The 15,499-nt window shown below is 44.7% G+C and overlaps 1 protein-coding gene and 1 long non-coding RNA gene across 3 annotated transcripts in view; both read left to right on the forward strand.

The window, feature by feature from the left end:
• Window positions 1-12,748, forward strand: part of SRI (sorcin) — a 30,766-nt gene extending 18,018 nt beyond the window's left edge. For both annotated transcript variants that reach the window (XM_083580058.1, XM_083580059.1), the window contains 6 exons: window positions 2,261-2,330; window positions 3,165-3,208; window positions 4,436-4,583; window positions 4,837-4,950; window positions 8,198-8,256; window positions 10,675-12,748. In XM_083580058.1, the coding sequence (XP_083436184.1) occupies window positions 2,261-2,330; window positions 3,165-3,208; window positions 4,436-4,583; window positions 4,837-4,950; window positions 8,198-8,256; window positions 10,675-10,701 (462 nt within the window). In that variant the 3' untranslated portion in view covers window positions 10,702-12,748. The remainder of the gene's footprint in view (window positions 1-2,260; window positions 2,331-3,164; window positions 3,209-4,435; window positions 4,584-4,836; window positions 4,951-8,197; window positions 8,257-10,674) is intronic.
• Window positions 1-15,499, forward strand: part of LOC310746315 — a 105,851-nt gene that overhangs the window by 74,994 nt on the left and 15,358 nt on the right. The window lies entirely within an intron of this gene.

Raw genomic sequence — 15,499 nt, forward strand, 5'->3', positions numbered from 1 at the left:
AGGCCAGGGAACGTGAGTTTCAGAATGTAGACAGGGTGTGTAGGACTTCTGATCACCTCTCTTAAATTATTTTATTTTTCGTTATTTGAACAAGTTTCTGTCCTAACGCGTTTAGCATGTTCTGCCCTGGGAAACGAAGCTATAAAAATGACTCATTTTTCCGCATCTATAGTTTGCATGTTTGAGGGTGGCGCTCAAATTCCGGCCTCGTTTGAGGTCCTTTTAAATTTGGAACAACTAACGCTTGAATCATATAGAGCAGTCCATTTCAGGGGCCTAATCTGGCCTGCCTGTTGATTTAATCTGGCCCCCGCGGCAGTATATGTCCTGGGGATAAAATCCTAAAAAAAACTCAACAACTTTGGGGTAAACTCCAATCAACAACTTCGTTCGGCCCTCACACATGTTCACTTCTCCCCCTTCCGGGTAGCGATTAGGAACTTGATCCTTCTTTGTCCCAAACTAGACACTGCTCTTTTTGTCCAAACAGGAAGGCAAATGTGTGCTTTCCTGCTTTGCATCAATAAGGATATCCTTGCAAAACACAAAAGCTCGCTGGGAGCAAGGATCAGAAGCTCACAGAATTGTAGACGCATTGTAGAGTCAGATGGGACCACAAGGTTTCTCTAGTCCAGTGTTTCCCAAACATGGGTTTGTTGGACTACAACTCCCATCATCCCTAGCTAGCAGTGATGAAGGATGATGGGAGTTGTAGTCCAACAAACAGCTGGAAGCCCAAGTTTGGGAAGTGCCGATCTAGTCTAACCGCCTTCGAAGCAGGTCTAAAGACACCCAGGCAGATGGGAGAGTCCTTCACCTTTTGAGGCTGTCAGAAATATTTAGGCAGAATCTCCTTTTTTGGTAACTTGAATCCATTGGTTTGGGTCCTCCTTTCTGGAGCAACAGGAAACAAGCTTGCTCCATCTTCTCTGTGATGACAGCCCTTCAGATATTTGAAGATCGTTGACACCTTCTCAGTCTTAATAATTGCCAGGCAACAGGCGCCAGAAGTTCGGCTCTGCCCTCGCTGGTCCTGGAAGGGGCCTTTAAAAAAGTCCCATATGCTCAGAGACTTTGTGCTTGTTCATTGGGGGAAATAGAAAGCCCCGAATATCTATTTTTTAGATGCCCCTTTTATGAAGAGGCACGTAGTGAGACCATTGATCCCCTGCTGGTGAGGCTCGCTGACCTCCCGGAAAAGCAAAAATTTGACCTTTTCCTGTTAGGCAAAGATCGTAAGACGACCCGGATGGTCGCCAGATTCTGTGTACAGATCGGTAGGCGCAGACCATCTCCCGACCCAAACGAGTTCGTTAAGAAAATCCCCAAACTTGGTTCCATGGGTGACGCTGGGTCATCTCTCTGCGGCAGCTTATCTTAAAGTTTTAAGTGTCTATATGCTTATCGCATTTATAAATTTTAAATTTATCGTTGTGCATTGTTTTAAATGTTTGCTTTCCTTCTGGGATTGTACGCCCCAAGTGTGTTTTATAAGCTGGTCTCCGACCGGAATAAATTATCTACCACGTCTTCCAGGCAACAGGGGAAAAGGATGTGTGCAAGTTTGTTCTTGTCCTAGCCTGGTCATCTCTCTCCAGGACTGCCTGTTATCCCAAAGGTCTCTGCCGTTTTGAGAAATCGCATGTTCACAGTTAATTTAAAATGAAAAAACAAAACAAAACTGCATGCATATATAAAGGGGTACCCAGTCAACCAAGCGTTGTGAACCCTGCCAGTTTGATTAACTGGTGGTGTTTGAAGAGGCCAGGAGGCTCATAAAACCACTTTATGTGGGACCTTCCTACTAACTTCGCTTAATGAAACCAATATTGATGCGAGCCAACTCCTGACAATAACCAACTAAAGGATGGAAATACATATGTTTACATGTTGTCTGTTACGTGTGTTGTCCGTTAAGTGTATGTGAGTCTGTTCCTTCTGTCTCTCATGTTAGAAATGGTTAAGGGGTTTGTGTTTAAAATTGGCCACAACATCCACAGTCTGCCTTTCTTAAGTGCGCATAGTTTAAAACCGCAAGCTTGCTTCAAATTTTAGCTTAAAGAAACCATGTTGGACCTAATCAACTTAAACATGGCATGTTTTAACGCTGGGAGCCGCCCAGAGCGGCTGGGGAAACTCAGCCAGATGGGTGGGATATAAATAATAAATTATTATTATAAATTATTATGATTGCAGAGATGGTCAGGTCTCGGGCACAAAGGCAGTAACCCTGGCGCAATGCTCTTTCTGTTTTCCACAGGACGGGCAGATAGATGCCGACGAGCTGCAGAGATGTCTGACACAGTCAGGGATTGCAGGAGCCTATAAACGTAAGTTTGACCCAAACGGATCAGCTGTGCTGAGTCTTGTTGCAGCCAAAGCAACAAGACCCGGAACTGGTTGCAAAAGTTGCTACTTGCCCTCTTGCATTTTTTACGTGGGGCTACCTTTGAAGGTGACCCGGAATCTGCAATTAATCCAGAATGCGGCAGCTAGACTGATGACTGGGAGTGGCTGCCGGGACCACATAACACCGGTTCTGAGAGATCTACATTGGCTCCCAGTACATTTCCGAGCACAATTCATAGTGTTGGTGCTGACCTTTAAAGCCCTAAACGGCCTCGGCCCAGTAGACCTGAAGGAGCGTCTCCACCCCCATCGTTCAGCCCGGACACTGAGATCCAGCTCCAAGGGCCTTCTGGCGGTTCTCTCATTGCGAGAAGTGAGGTTACAGAGAACCAGACAGAGGGCCTTCTCGGTAGTGGCGCCCGCCCTATGGAACGCCCTCCCTTCAGATGTGAAGGAAATAAGTAGCTATCCTATTTTTAAAAGACATCTGAAGGCAGCCCTGTTCAGGGAAATTTTTAATATTTAATGCTGTATTGTTTTTAATACTTGATTGGGAGCCGCCCAGAGTGGCTGGGAAACTCAGCCAGATGGGCGGGGTATAAATAATAAATTATTATTATAAATTATTCTAAAGCATCTCTTCCTATCCCTCTTTTAACATATCGAAATGTTTGAAGGAAAACTAATCTTGAGGAATTAATATGCTGTTCATACTTTTCTCCTTGGCAACCACTCTTGACTTGTGCGGGGGGCAAGAGAGAGAAAGGGAAAAAACCTTATTTTTTTGTTGACTGCTTCTGTTTTTCTTTAAACAGCTTTCAACCTAGAGACTTGCAGGCTCATGATCTCCATGCTCGACGTATCCTTCACACATTTGGCTTTGACTTATAATATTTGTATTATTATAATTAATAATTCTCATTGCAGTTATTACGTGTGCTTCTAGGTGGCTGAAATTATTATTAGTATTTTACCCAGGGGGTGAGGGAGGTAAAAAAAATGCTATTTAAGCTGTTGCTTTGAGCCTCTTCACACTTCCTGGATCTGTGATCTGCAGACGCACAGACATTTCCCCTTACTTTTTATGAGGAAAAAAGTGCGTCTTATGGAGCAAAAAATATGGTGATTAAACTAAATAGCTTTCACTTGCTTTGGAGTAAATGTGCAATTAATTGTTACCGCTTTGAATTTTCTTGTGCTATTACCTTCCCAAGTGGGCCTTGCAAAGTGCTATTCTGAATATTGGTTTGGGGAGGGGAAGGGAGAAGGGGTCGCTGGGGATGAGCTTATGGAACAAGGGGACAGGGACCCCTCCAAAGTGTAGGGAAACCCAATGAAAGGAGAGTGGCAGATGAAGATGATGGACTTTGCAGAACTGGCAAAGCTGCCGGGAAAAATCTGAAAGCAGCATGATCAGGTATTCCAAAAGGACTGGAGTAAATTTATACGATATCTGAAAGATTATTGTAAGCAATTAACATCACTAGCAGGGTTAGCTGAAGACTTGTACAGTGGACGCTCTGGTTGCGAACGTGATCCGTGCGGGAGACACATTCGCAAGCCGCAGTGGCGCATCTGCGTATGCACGGGTTGCGATTTGGGGCTTCTGTGCATGCGCAAAGCACGGTTTAGCACTTCTGCGCATGCGTCACCACCAAAACCCGGAAGTAACCCGTTCCGGTACTTCCGGGTTTTGGTGGTCCGTAACCCGAAAAAACACAACCTGAAATGTCTGTAACCTGAGGTATGACTGTAAGGAGTTCTCTACCTTTCTATATTTATTTAAATTGTGAGTTATTCTGCAATGAGTGGAATTGGAATCGGAAAACGTACCCAATGCAATGATATAAAGGTTAATTTTGAAAGCCAGGAGGCAGGAGGGAAGGAAATCGATAGGCCAGGGAGGTAAAGTGGATAATAATGATGTGAATGTGTATTATTAAATGGAAAATAAACAAAACATTTACACACACACACACACACACACACACACACAGAGTAGGGAAACCGTAGTTGATGTTTCTCAAGCACATGAAAGGATATTGATCCAGTTATTGACGTGAAGTGATCCTTAGCCGCTGCGCAGAGAGATATGTCTGGCACGATGGGCTTCAATGAGTTCAAAGAGCTCTGGGCTGTGCTGAACGGCTGGCGGCAACACTTCATGAGCGTCGACAGCGATCGCAGCGGCACGGTCGATTCCCAGGAGCTGCAGAAGGCGTTGACGTCTATGGGTGAGTTTGGGAGACTTTGCGCCGGCTGGGAAACGGTTGCATTAGATCAGGCATCCCCAACCTTCGGCCCTCCAGATGTTTTGGACTACAATTCCCATCATCCCTGACCACTGGTCCTGCTAGCTAGGGAATCATGGGAGTTGTAGGCCAAAACATCTGGAGGGCTGTAGGTTGGGGATGCCTGCGTTAGATGATCCTCTGTGTCCCTTCTAATTGTTCAGTTTTACAATTCCCGCTCTCTCCTTCCATCCAGGATTTCGGCTGAGTCCCCAAGCCATCAACGGCATTTCCAAGCGATACAGCACTCGTGGCAAGATCACGTTTGATGACTACATCGCCTGCTGCGTTAAGCTCAGAGCTCTCACTGGTATGGGGTTTTCTCAATTCATAACGAAATTTCTATTAATAAGACCAGGCTCCTTTTTGAGGTTAATCGCAGAAACAGAGAATTGCAGGTCTCTGTAAGGCTGTGGTTCTCCAAAGGTGTAGCAGGGAGGGGATGGCAGATGTGGCAGGAAGATATTATTATTATTATTATTATTATTATTATTATTATTATTATTATTCAAGGACAATCAATGAAACATTTAAACATTTCAGTGTAGCGTAGTATAGTATCAAATTATTATTTTTTTATTTGCTGAGTATGGGTAGATATATTTTCAAAATGAGAGCAAGAACATCAAAGGATTCTGTGGACAAGCCCAGCTGTGATCCAGAATCACTGTTTGAACAGAGCGCTGGAGAATACTTCTGATTATTCTTCTACAGTTGTCCATACCGTTGTGAAGGGGGATTTTAAACTCTGACAAATGTAGACAATCATAAAAGGGAAAGGCTTGTTTGCGTTGATGAGGAGAAGGGAGCTTGCTTGTCTCAAATTAGACCTAGCAGAAAAAGGAAACTCACGCCCCCCATTGACTTTGTATATCTACTTAAAATACATACGTAAGAGGCGCGTTTATAATTATAATTCCTGTTTTTGTTTTATACTTTCTGGGTGCCCCACGATCATATTATAAAGTACTTGCGTTCTGTGTTATAAATCAAACACTGCTAGGTGGTGTTTCGTTTTGCTTTTCTTGCCAAAAAATCGGTGTGACGCAGGCAAATTTTTATTCAAAGTGTGGCCCAGAGAGGGAAAAAAAAAGGGAACTTTTGAAGGCCCCCTGTAATGGTTCTGGGGGTTGCTCGTGCGTAAGCCGGTGCAAACACCTGGCTGGGTTGCCTGAGTGAACCTTTTCTGTCCGGACAGCCACTCACCCGTGGCTGTCTCAATCGCTGGCAGAATCCGTCAGTGGGCGTTTCTTAAACGTCTTCCAGCAAAGAAGCTCTTTGACGCCTAGTCTCCTCCTACTCTCCCTGCGCGGAAGCCTTCTGCACAAGGAGGGCGTAGGCAGCGGAGGACCCTTACTCTCCCCGCTGGTCCCCGGCAAGGAGTCATGGGACCGCCTCACCGATTCCGCCATCTGCCCCCCTTCTCCACTGGTGCTACGCTGATTCTCTTCCCCAGAAGCTGGGCTGCCTCTCTCCATCCCGGGACGCTCTCTGGAATCCCTCTGGAGCTTGCTCTCTCCCTCTGGCACTGATGGCAGTTCCCTGACACCCCCCAAACCCCCATCTAGCCAGGGGTCCCACTGTCAAATTCCTCTTTGCTGTCAGGCGTCCTCTGATTTTTTCTCAGTGCAAATCTTTCCTCCTGTAACTTGTCCAGTCTCACATTTGGGTCAGCGGAGACCTGCTCTTGGCTCGGTTCTGCGTCTCAACCCTTCAGGTTATTTAAAGAGTGCAATCAGATCCTTCTTTTCTCTTCATCAAAGGCTAAACATATCCAGTTCCGCCAAGCTTTCTGTGCCGGACTTGGGCTCAGTATCGCTGGCTATCTCCCTTTCTCTTTCCCGAACTCCTTTGCGTCTCAAAGTGCATTCCCCAGAACCGAACGCTACACTCCAGATGAACTCTTGAGTAGAACAGCAAACAATACAAGCGACACAAAGACCAGTTTACTAGATAGCACTGCAATTCTTTCTTTTTTTTCCAATTTTTTTTATTGATTTTCCACAGAAAGATTTTTTCAAAACAAACAAACATAGAGTTCCACCATAGTTAAATCAAACTTCATAACATTGTTAAGTGACTTCCTTGTAACCGCCTGGTTGGATTTCAGTGTGTATCATTTTAACGGTTTTCCAATACCTAAATTCTTAAAAGATTAACTTCATCATTTATCATCTTTCTTTCTAAACAGTTCATCTTTAAACATATTGATTCATCACTTTCTCCAATAGCACTGCAGTTCTTATTGCGTAATATACATGATTTAGTACAACAAAAACAAAATTGTAAAACCTTTTTTCGGCGTTCATGGTGCCGAAGTAGTAAGTGAAGAACAACATAGGACAGTGATGCCGGATAATCTGACTGTTTTGCTGGAATCTTCTTCAGCACAACCCATAGATTCGAAAAATGCACAAGGAGCAGCGGTCATAAGGACATGTAACGAAACAGTCAGATTATCCAGAATCACCATGAACTCCTAAAATTTTTTTTACCGCTTAGCCCACAGGATAGCCTCTATTACTTGGTTTCAACCATAGACTTATTATACTTCTACGGACTTTCAAAGATTGACAGACGTCTGTTCATTCGCTTTCAAACATATTAGAGAATTCACAAGTGTACACATTTTGTTTTTGTTGTACTAAATTCATGTACATTATGCAATAAGAATTGCAGTGCTATCTAGTAAACTGGTTTTCGTGTTGCTTGTATTGTTCGTTGTGCTAAGTTTGCGACACAGGGGTTTGTTGTTCTGAACTCTTGAGTAGGGCAGAGTAAGGTGGAAATCCTGTGAAGCCATCCACCCACCCAGAAGGGTTGCTAACAAGAAGCTTTCGCCTGAAAATAAATCACAAAAATGTGTTGTTTAATAGCAGGCTGGCGGGCAGATATAGAGAGGGTGGGTGTGAGCTTCTGTGCGTGTCGTGGAATTCTACTCAATCTTGATCTAGAGCAGATTCCAACGTATCGTTAGCAGAGTAAAAACTTAAACATGTTGCAGGATTGCCAGAAAATAGACCAGAGGCAATGAATATTTGATCCGGCAGAGATTTACTGCTACTGAAGGCAAAGGAGCATAATGGGCACAAATCCAATACATTCGGGATTGGCACTGGTCCGTAAGAAATCCAGTTGCAGCAGACTTAACTTAAACTTAAAATAACTTATTAAAAGTCTAAAACCTTAACGCTAAGCATACTATGTACAGAACACCACACCAGAAAGAGAGAGGTATAGAAAAGAGTGAAACCCAGGCTCCTCCCGGCCTTATTATAGTCTGCATGACCTTGACAGAAGAGATAACAGAACCAGTTTACGCCAGCTGTACTCTCTGAAGGAATAACCCAAACATCAGGAACCTTCTGTTTGCTTCTTTCACACAGAGAAGCTTCCAGAGCCCTCTTGAATTAAGTAGGATAGGAAAGATCTCTACACATCAGATCAATACTTTGTGCAGTAAAAAATGCAAACTTCCCACTTGTATTCCTCCACCTGTGGCTTTTGTGTATCCTGGCTCCTGTGCTAATGTGGTTTTTCCTGTGCTGCATTTGCAGATAGTTTTCGGAGACGAGATGCAGCTCAGCAGGGAATGGTGAACTTCCAGTACGATGATGTAAGTGAGCTTCAAGTCCATTTCCTGCTTAGAAGCGTAAGATTGTGTTCCCCCTTGAACATTGTGATGAAGTTGCAGCAACTTATAAGCCGAGAGCTCCAGGCTTTGAACTCCTGGTCCTTCTTCCCAGGAGCTTGGGGACATTATCTGCAGCTACAGAAATCTAGAAAACTGCCTTGTATGTAGTCATCACTTCCTACAATGGGGGTGAGGAACCGGCGGCCGTCCAGGTGTTGCTGCACCCCAACTCTCATCAGCCTTGGCTTATCATGGCCAGTTGTTCCTGGACTACAACTCCCATCATTCCTGGTCATTTGCCATGCTCCCTGGAGCTGATAGAAGAGTTGGGGTTCAGCTGCTGCAGTGGTTCTCAACGGTTTTGGCAGGAGAGGGTGGCAAATGTGGCAGGAAGAATCAGAGACAACCCAAGCAACATTTTACTAGCTCCAGTATGGTATAGTGTCAAAATAATTTTGATGATTTGCAGAATAGGTAAGGTAAAGGTAAAGGGACCTCTGACCATTAGGTCCAGTCGTGGCTGACTCTGGGGTTGCGGCGCTCATCTCGCTTTACTGACCGAGGGAGCCGGCGTACAGCTTCTGGGTCACGTGGCCAGCATGACTGAGCCGCTTCTGGCAAACCAGAGCAGCGCACGGAAACGCTGTTTACCTATTTATCTACTTGCACTTCGTGCTTTTGAACTGCTTAAGTTGGCAGGAGCAGGGACCGAGCAACGGGAGCTCACCCCGTCGTGGGGATTTGAACCGCCGACCTTCTGATCGGCAAGTCCTAGGCTCTGTGGTTTAACCCACCCGCGTCCTCTGATTTGCAGAATAGGGACAGATAATTTTCAGAGTGAAAGCAAGAGCGTCATCAGGCGATACTGAGGCATTTTTAGTGGCATTTTCCAGTGTATAGTCATACCTTGGATCTCAAATGCCTTGGCTCCTGAACGATCAAAACCCGGAAGTGAGTGTTCCGGTTTTTGAATGTTCTTCGAACATCTGATGCGGGTTCCAAACATTTTGGAAGTCGAACGGACTCCATTCGACCTTCCGTTTGACTTCCAAGGTACGACTGCATTTCTGATCAATATAAAATGGAGCGTGGCACTAGCAAATTCTTATTCTGAAAGTGTGGCCCAGAGTTAAAAGTTTGAGAACCGTTAATCTGGAGCAGGGGTCAGCAAACGTTTTCAGCAGGGGGCCAGTCCACTGCCCCTCAGACCTTGTGGGGGGCTGGACTGTATTTTGAAGATGAAGAAATGAACGAATTCCTATGCCCCACAAATAACCCAGAGATGCATTTTAAATAAAAGAATGCATTCTACTCGTGCAAAAACACACTGATTCCTGGACTGTCCACAGCCCGGATTTAGAAGGCGATTGGGCCTGATCTGGCCCCAGGCCTTAGTTTGCCTACCCATGATCTGGATGATCACAGGTTCTCCACTCCTCTACAGTGCAGTCCCTAATGCAGTTGGATGGTGCCTTGTCCGCCTCCTTCCAGCATCTCCTGCAGTCCAGTTGGTACCCAACGTCTTGCTCTGCTTTCCTTTGGACCCCATCAGTGAGGCCAAGAGGGGAGTTTTGTCATCTGGGCACCCCAGGACCTCCAGACACACTGGCCAGCCGGAGCCCCGGGAAGGTCACTTCGGTGCTGCAAACACAGCGGTTTGGCTTCACCCCCAGAGGCGGACTCCATTGTCTCTCAAGACCGATGCATCCTGGCAAGCATTGTGCCACAGTTATTTCATGTACCGTATTTTTCGCTCTATAGGACGCACCGGACCATAGGAGGGGGATAACAGGGAAAAAAATTCTCCCCCTTTCTGCACAGCGCCCCTTCAGCGAAGCGGCAGGAGAAACGGAGCCCCTTCCATTTCTCCTCCCGCTTCGCTGAAGGGGCGCTGCACAGAGAGGGAAAACTGCAGCGCCTCTCCAGCGAAGCGAAGCCAGGAGAGCAAGAGGGGTCGGTGTGCACCGACCCCTCTTGCTCTCCTGGCTTCAGCAAAAGCAACGCGAAGCCTCCAGAGCGTAGCGGGAGCGCTCCCTCTGCGCTCCGGAGGTTTCGTGTTGCTTTCGCTGAAGCCATGGAGCCTGCATTCGCTCCATAAGACACACACACACATTTCCCCTTACTTTTTAGGAGGGGGAAAGTGCGTCTTACAGAGCAAAAAATACGGTATTTATATCCCACTTTTTCCACCAAGGAGCTACATGGTTCTCCCCCTCGTCATTGAATACCCTCAACAACCCTTTGAGGTGGATTAGGCTGAGTGAAAGTGACTGACTCCCAAGGACACCCAGCGAGGGATGGAACCCTGATCTCCCAGGTCCCAATCCGCCACCCTAACCACTACACCACAGGGGCTCTCTAGTGATGATAACGCGTGTCTCTCTCTTTCCCTTTCTGCAGTTCATCCAGTGTGTGATGAGCATCTAATTCAAGATGAAGGAAGAAACGGGCGAGCATGAGCCACATTCCAGTTTGTTTTTGCTTTGCACCAAAAAAAAAAAAAAAAAAAAGTTATCATGGCTGTGTAACTAAATAGTGGTATTTGCCTATTTTATAAATATTGATTTATATGCTTTTTATAGTTTTGATAACTAACAAAACACAATAAATCCTGTTTTGGAGTTGATTTGTCTAGCATATTTATAATTTTGCTTGATACGGACTTTTTAAAAAGTTGACTCTTTTTTTTCCTTTTTACCATCTCTTCTTGTACTGTTTTTTAAACTATTCATATTGGAACATACTCTTTGTACCTGTGCCATATAGAGACCGGCCAGAGGAGAGGAATTGTGTGAAAACAAATGCAGAAAGCGTCAGTGGAAGCTGCCTGCGAGTCTTGGAATAAAGCGATCAAGGTCTTGCTTCTGAAAAAAGAATGTTCTGCTTGCCCTTCTGATACTTATCTTGTTTTCTAAATGCAGGAAATATTCACTGATGATTGGTCCAGCTAATTGTGCCAAGCTGCATATTATGAATTAAAAGAGTTTTCTGACGTAAGAGAGCGCTTAGGTCTTTCGGTCTTGCTTCCTGCTACCTTGTAAACATAAAACTTCCTCGTTTTCCTGTGCTAAAAAGCCATGCATAAAAAGTTAGATACAAGGCTATAATCTCAAGATTTGGAGGGAAACCTTCAATGAATGCCTTACATTCTTCTGTAGAAAAGGATTTTATTTCTCCGCTCCACGGAAACACAACTTCTGTGTTGTGCTCCTTACTTCCCATGCGCTTGCAGCTTCATTAAAATGAAGTTATTTGCCGAACGTTGCTTGGCATACCTTATTTTGCTTAAATATTCTGGTTGCTTGTGCATGGAATGTGCTCATTCGCAATTATGCTAGGAAGTGGCGTATGGTAGCACTCTTATTTAACTGCAGGAAGTATTCTTTAATCTTGATGAACGGAGCAAAACATTTCTGCTTTTTAGGTGCCCAGTGAATTTTAGGTGCTGGAGAAGGGTTAAAATGGGCAGCCCCCTGGCCTTTGACTTCTGCTTTGAGGAAGGAAGGAAGGAAGGAAGGAAGGAAGGAAGGAAGGAAGGAAGGAAAGAAAGGGGCTGGGTTAGCTACATTCTTAGAGCTTCAGACTTCTAGGTGTGATCTCTGGATTGGCAGCTGGGAACCCTGCAAAAATGTGAAAGATAATCCATGTTCTCAGTTGTGTGCTTAGTACGTTAGGCAACGCTAATTTACTCAATTAGCTTTATCACAGCTTGGCGGTATAATCCAACAGCATACGGGAGTTAGTACCGAACAAAGCTGGGTGTGCTGAGTAATGCCAAGATTAGTTGCAATCGGGGAAGCTGAAGTTCCAGTCTCCCCATCAACAAAAGATAATTCTAACCTGTTGGTATTCTGGCTGCTTCTTTCCCCGAAGCTGGAAAATAAAACTGTGATCATCACCTTCCAGGCAAGTGAATCTGTCTGTCCTAAATTTCCCATTTGCATTTAAAAGATTCCGTGTCAAGATTTCAGGAACCACCCTGAGCAGGAATAGAGGAACGGAAACTCTGCTTTGCGTGAAAGGGTTTCCAACTGCCTGAACGTATGAGAACTCTTTTATCAGTTCCTTTATGGTCCTTTAATCGTATTCAAACCTAACCACAAAGCAGTCATAGCTGGACTTTCTATATGTGTAAAATCCTTTGCTTCCTTGCTAGGAAGGAGCACAGGGGCTGATGAGCAGGTTGAGAAATGCTAGAATGTTTTATTTTGCTAGGCGGATGCCGTGACTAACGCATGATACGGAAGTTAAGACTGTGCAGCTTCTGTTTGGTAGCCTTACTCTGAATCTAGTTTGGGCTGTTCTGAAACTACGTTGACCATGAATTATCCCAAGTAATGCCGTCTTGCATCAGTCTAGGTAAAATGTTGATCTGCCGCTGTTCAAAGTGTAAGAAGAAAAAAAATATAAAATGTTTGTACTGCATTATCTGTACTACTATCAGTAATTATATTAATAAATTACGGTGAACAAAGTTTTGACAGTAACAAGCTATTCCGTTATCCCAGCCTTTGCAAAAACACGCAGTTCCTTGTAGAGATTTCCCAAAACCTCAAGATTGCATGAGCCGAATTTCCGTTGCATTTTTAAAGAGTGGTTTTTGATTCAAGAACGCAAGAACCTGCTGTCCCAGATTATCTATTTTAGTTGATTGTTCCGTAACTTGTTTGGCTTAGGCCTTCCAATTTTTCAAAAATTTTATTTTCAAAAATTTTATTTAACACAGAAGTAAAATCCCCTTCTGATGCCATTCCTTTTGACTCAACTTGTGCGAAATCTTCCCCCTGTGTCACAGGAGGGCCGGGAACAGATGGTCTGCGTTGCTGGGAAACTATACTGGGCTGCTGCACTCTGGCCTTGCCCGATCTTGTTGTCCTATCCGTCATCACACTTCTGTCTATGAATCAAGGTCGTTCCCACGGTCAAATCTTGCCGTAGAAAATCCCCAAAGTCCAGAGTGGAAAAATCCCCCAGCTGGGTGTACAGCTTCAATGTTCCTCTAGGGGGACACTGTAGCAGTCATTAAAGTTACAATAAATTTTTTTTTCCAACTTTCTTAAGTCCCCTCAAAAAAAAAATACAAGCAACAGTTTCAAGTCCAGAGAAGACCTTCAACAAGTATCTCCTTTGCAGAGTTAACCATTAAAAAGTTACAATGTCTATAAATAGTGCGACTCTCAATGCAACAGTTCTAATGAACCTGGCAGTCCGTCCCAGGAGTTAAATAATTGTCTCTATTTTTCCCAGAAGAAATAAAGTCACTTTTCCCTCTCCCCCCCCTCTCCACTAACCTGGGGGGGGGGGAGTTCTTTCACTTTAACGTTCGGATTTAGAGCTTTAAAAGCACCGCTCTCCAGGTCTTAGCTTAGAAGCGTCTTTGCTTTGATCTGTGTACAGAAATGGAAGGCGGACTTCCTGTTTACGCCTTCCCGCTTCAGTGCCAAATTAATCCCTTTTTTCTTCCTTTAGTCCCAATTTCTTAAGCTTCACCTACTCACGGGTAGTTGTTTAGCAGCCGAATTGTCACAGGAAAAAGGTCAGCGCTCTCCGGCAACAGCTGTGCGGCTTCACCCCACGGAAGGAGCAATTGACTCTCAGCACCGCGCCTCCCGTTACGCTCCGGACCCCCTTGCGGGGTTCCTTTGCCAATTCGGGGGGCGCTAAGGGTGCCCGCCGAGTCCCACGCTCACAGGCTTCTCCTGCCTGTGATTTTTGAAAGGGTCTCCGCTTCGCCGTAGCGGACAGACCCACTTTCCGCGGAGCTTCTCACTCCAGATTAGGAGACCGCCATTGCTGTTGGCGCCGCCTCCGGAAGCCCAGGGTCTTCTCTTTTCATGTAGTTTCCAGCAACTGTGCTCAGCCTACGAACAGCCCAGCAGAGATCTTTGACGCCTGGCTTGCAGGTAACTGGGCTTGATTCTTTGGTACCTTGGAGAATTGTCTGCTTTCAGCTTGATGTGTCAAAAGTTGGGGAAGCCTCTAAGGGATTCGTCCAATGCTCCTGTCGCCTAGGTTAGGAATATTATTATTATTAAATTTTATTTTATTTATACCCCGCCCTCCCCAGCCGAAGCCGGGCTCAGAGCAGCTAAGAACAGTAAAACGATAAAACATTCTAAAATCATTTCATTATAAAATTAATTCCAATCAAATTAATGGCAACCATTGGGCTAGAAGTTCTGTGAGGATTCGGTTTCATAGTGCACAGGATTAGAATGTAGTTTCTGTGTTTCGTTGTTGGGGGGGGTGCATATACCGTATTGGCCTGAAAATGTCGCACCTTTAAAATTTGGGGGGGGGGTTAAAAATACCCGAATATAAGCCGCTGTTTTTAACTTTTCACGGTCAGAATTTGGGGGAAAAGGGAGGCTTATATTGAGGCCAATATGGTAGATTAAACCATTTAGAGACTGATTAAAGTATTAAGCAGCATATAAATACACAAAGTCAATTGGGGCAATAAGTGTTACATGCCCTTTGGAAGCCAGACAGGCACAAACATTAAGAATGGGAAAATGGGAACACTAGGGGAATTCAAGTAGCCTGGAGTAGCCCAGGACCAGAAGAAACAGAAGAGAACATGAATGCAGACAAAAAGCATGAAGTGATATCCTAGCAAGCTGGAAGGTAAGCAGTCCAAACGGTTGTTTACTGTGCTCTAAATCCACAAAGTCCCATTTGCCTTATTCTGTTTCTTCAGCCCCAACTCAAGACAACGCCTTTGTGTAGACCATCTGTGATTATGCACCAATGACAGACAAATACTGATGTGACTTTATAGGAAAATATCCTCCGACTACATCCTTTTGGAAAAAAACCACCGCTTTAATATGAAATGGTACAAGTCGCACCTTACACTGCTCCAGCCATCTTGTGCTGCTCTCTGAGCAAACTAAACCAAAATCATATTTTCATTCGAAGCTGCACATAATTGTCATGTGCCTTGTGCAATTTTCACACCCACACCCCAATTTTTTTTTTGCTTTGATGGAATTACCACAAATCAAGTGGCAGTTCCTACAAAATTATATCCTTGGGGTTTATTTGGGGGGGGGGGGAAATCTTATTAAAAGTGATACAAGTTCAAATATGATAAAAATTACCGCAAGAAAACAGTTTTGGCAAGTATTGTTGGCCGCCTTCTTCCCCTTCCTGTTTAGGAAAGCTTACTGCAGAAGCTTCATTAAGCAAGATCGTGACCACTGCAACTCTTCTCATGAAACAG

This window comes from Podarcis filfolensis (genome assembly GCF_964270895.1).
Source record: "Podarcis filfolensis genome assembly, chromosome: 12".
NCBI lineage: Eukaryota > Metazoa > Chordata > Lepidosauria > Squamata > Lacertidae > Podarcis > Podarcis filfolensis.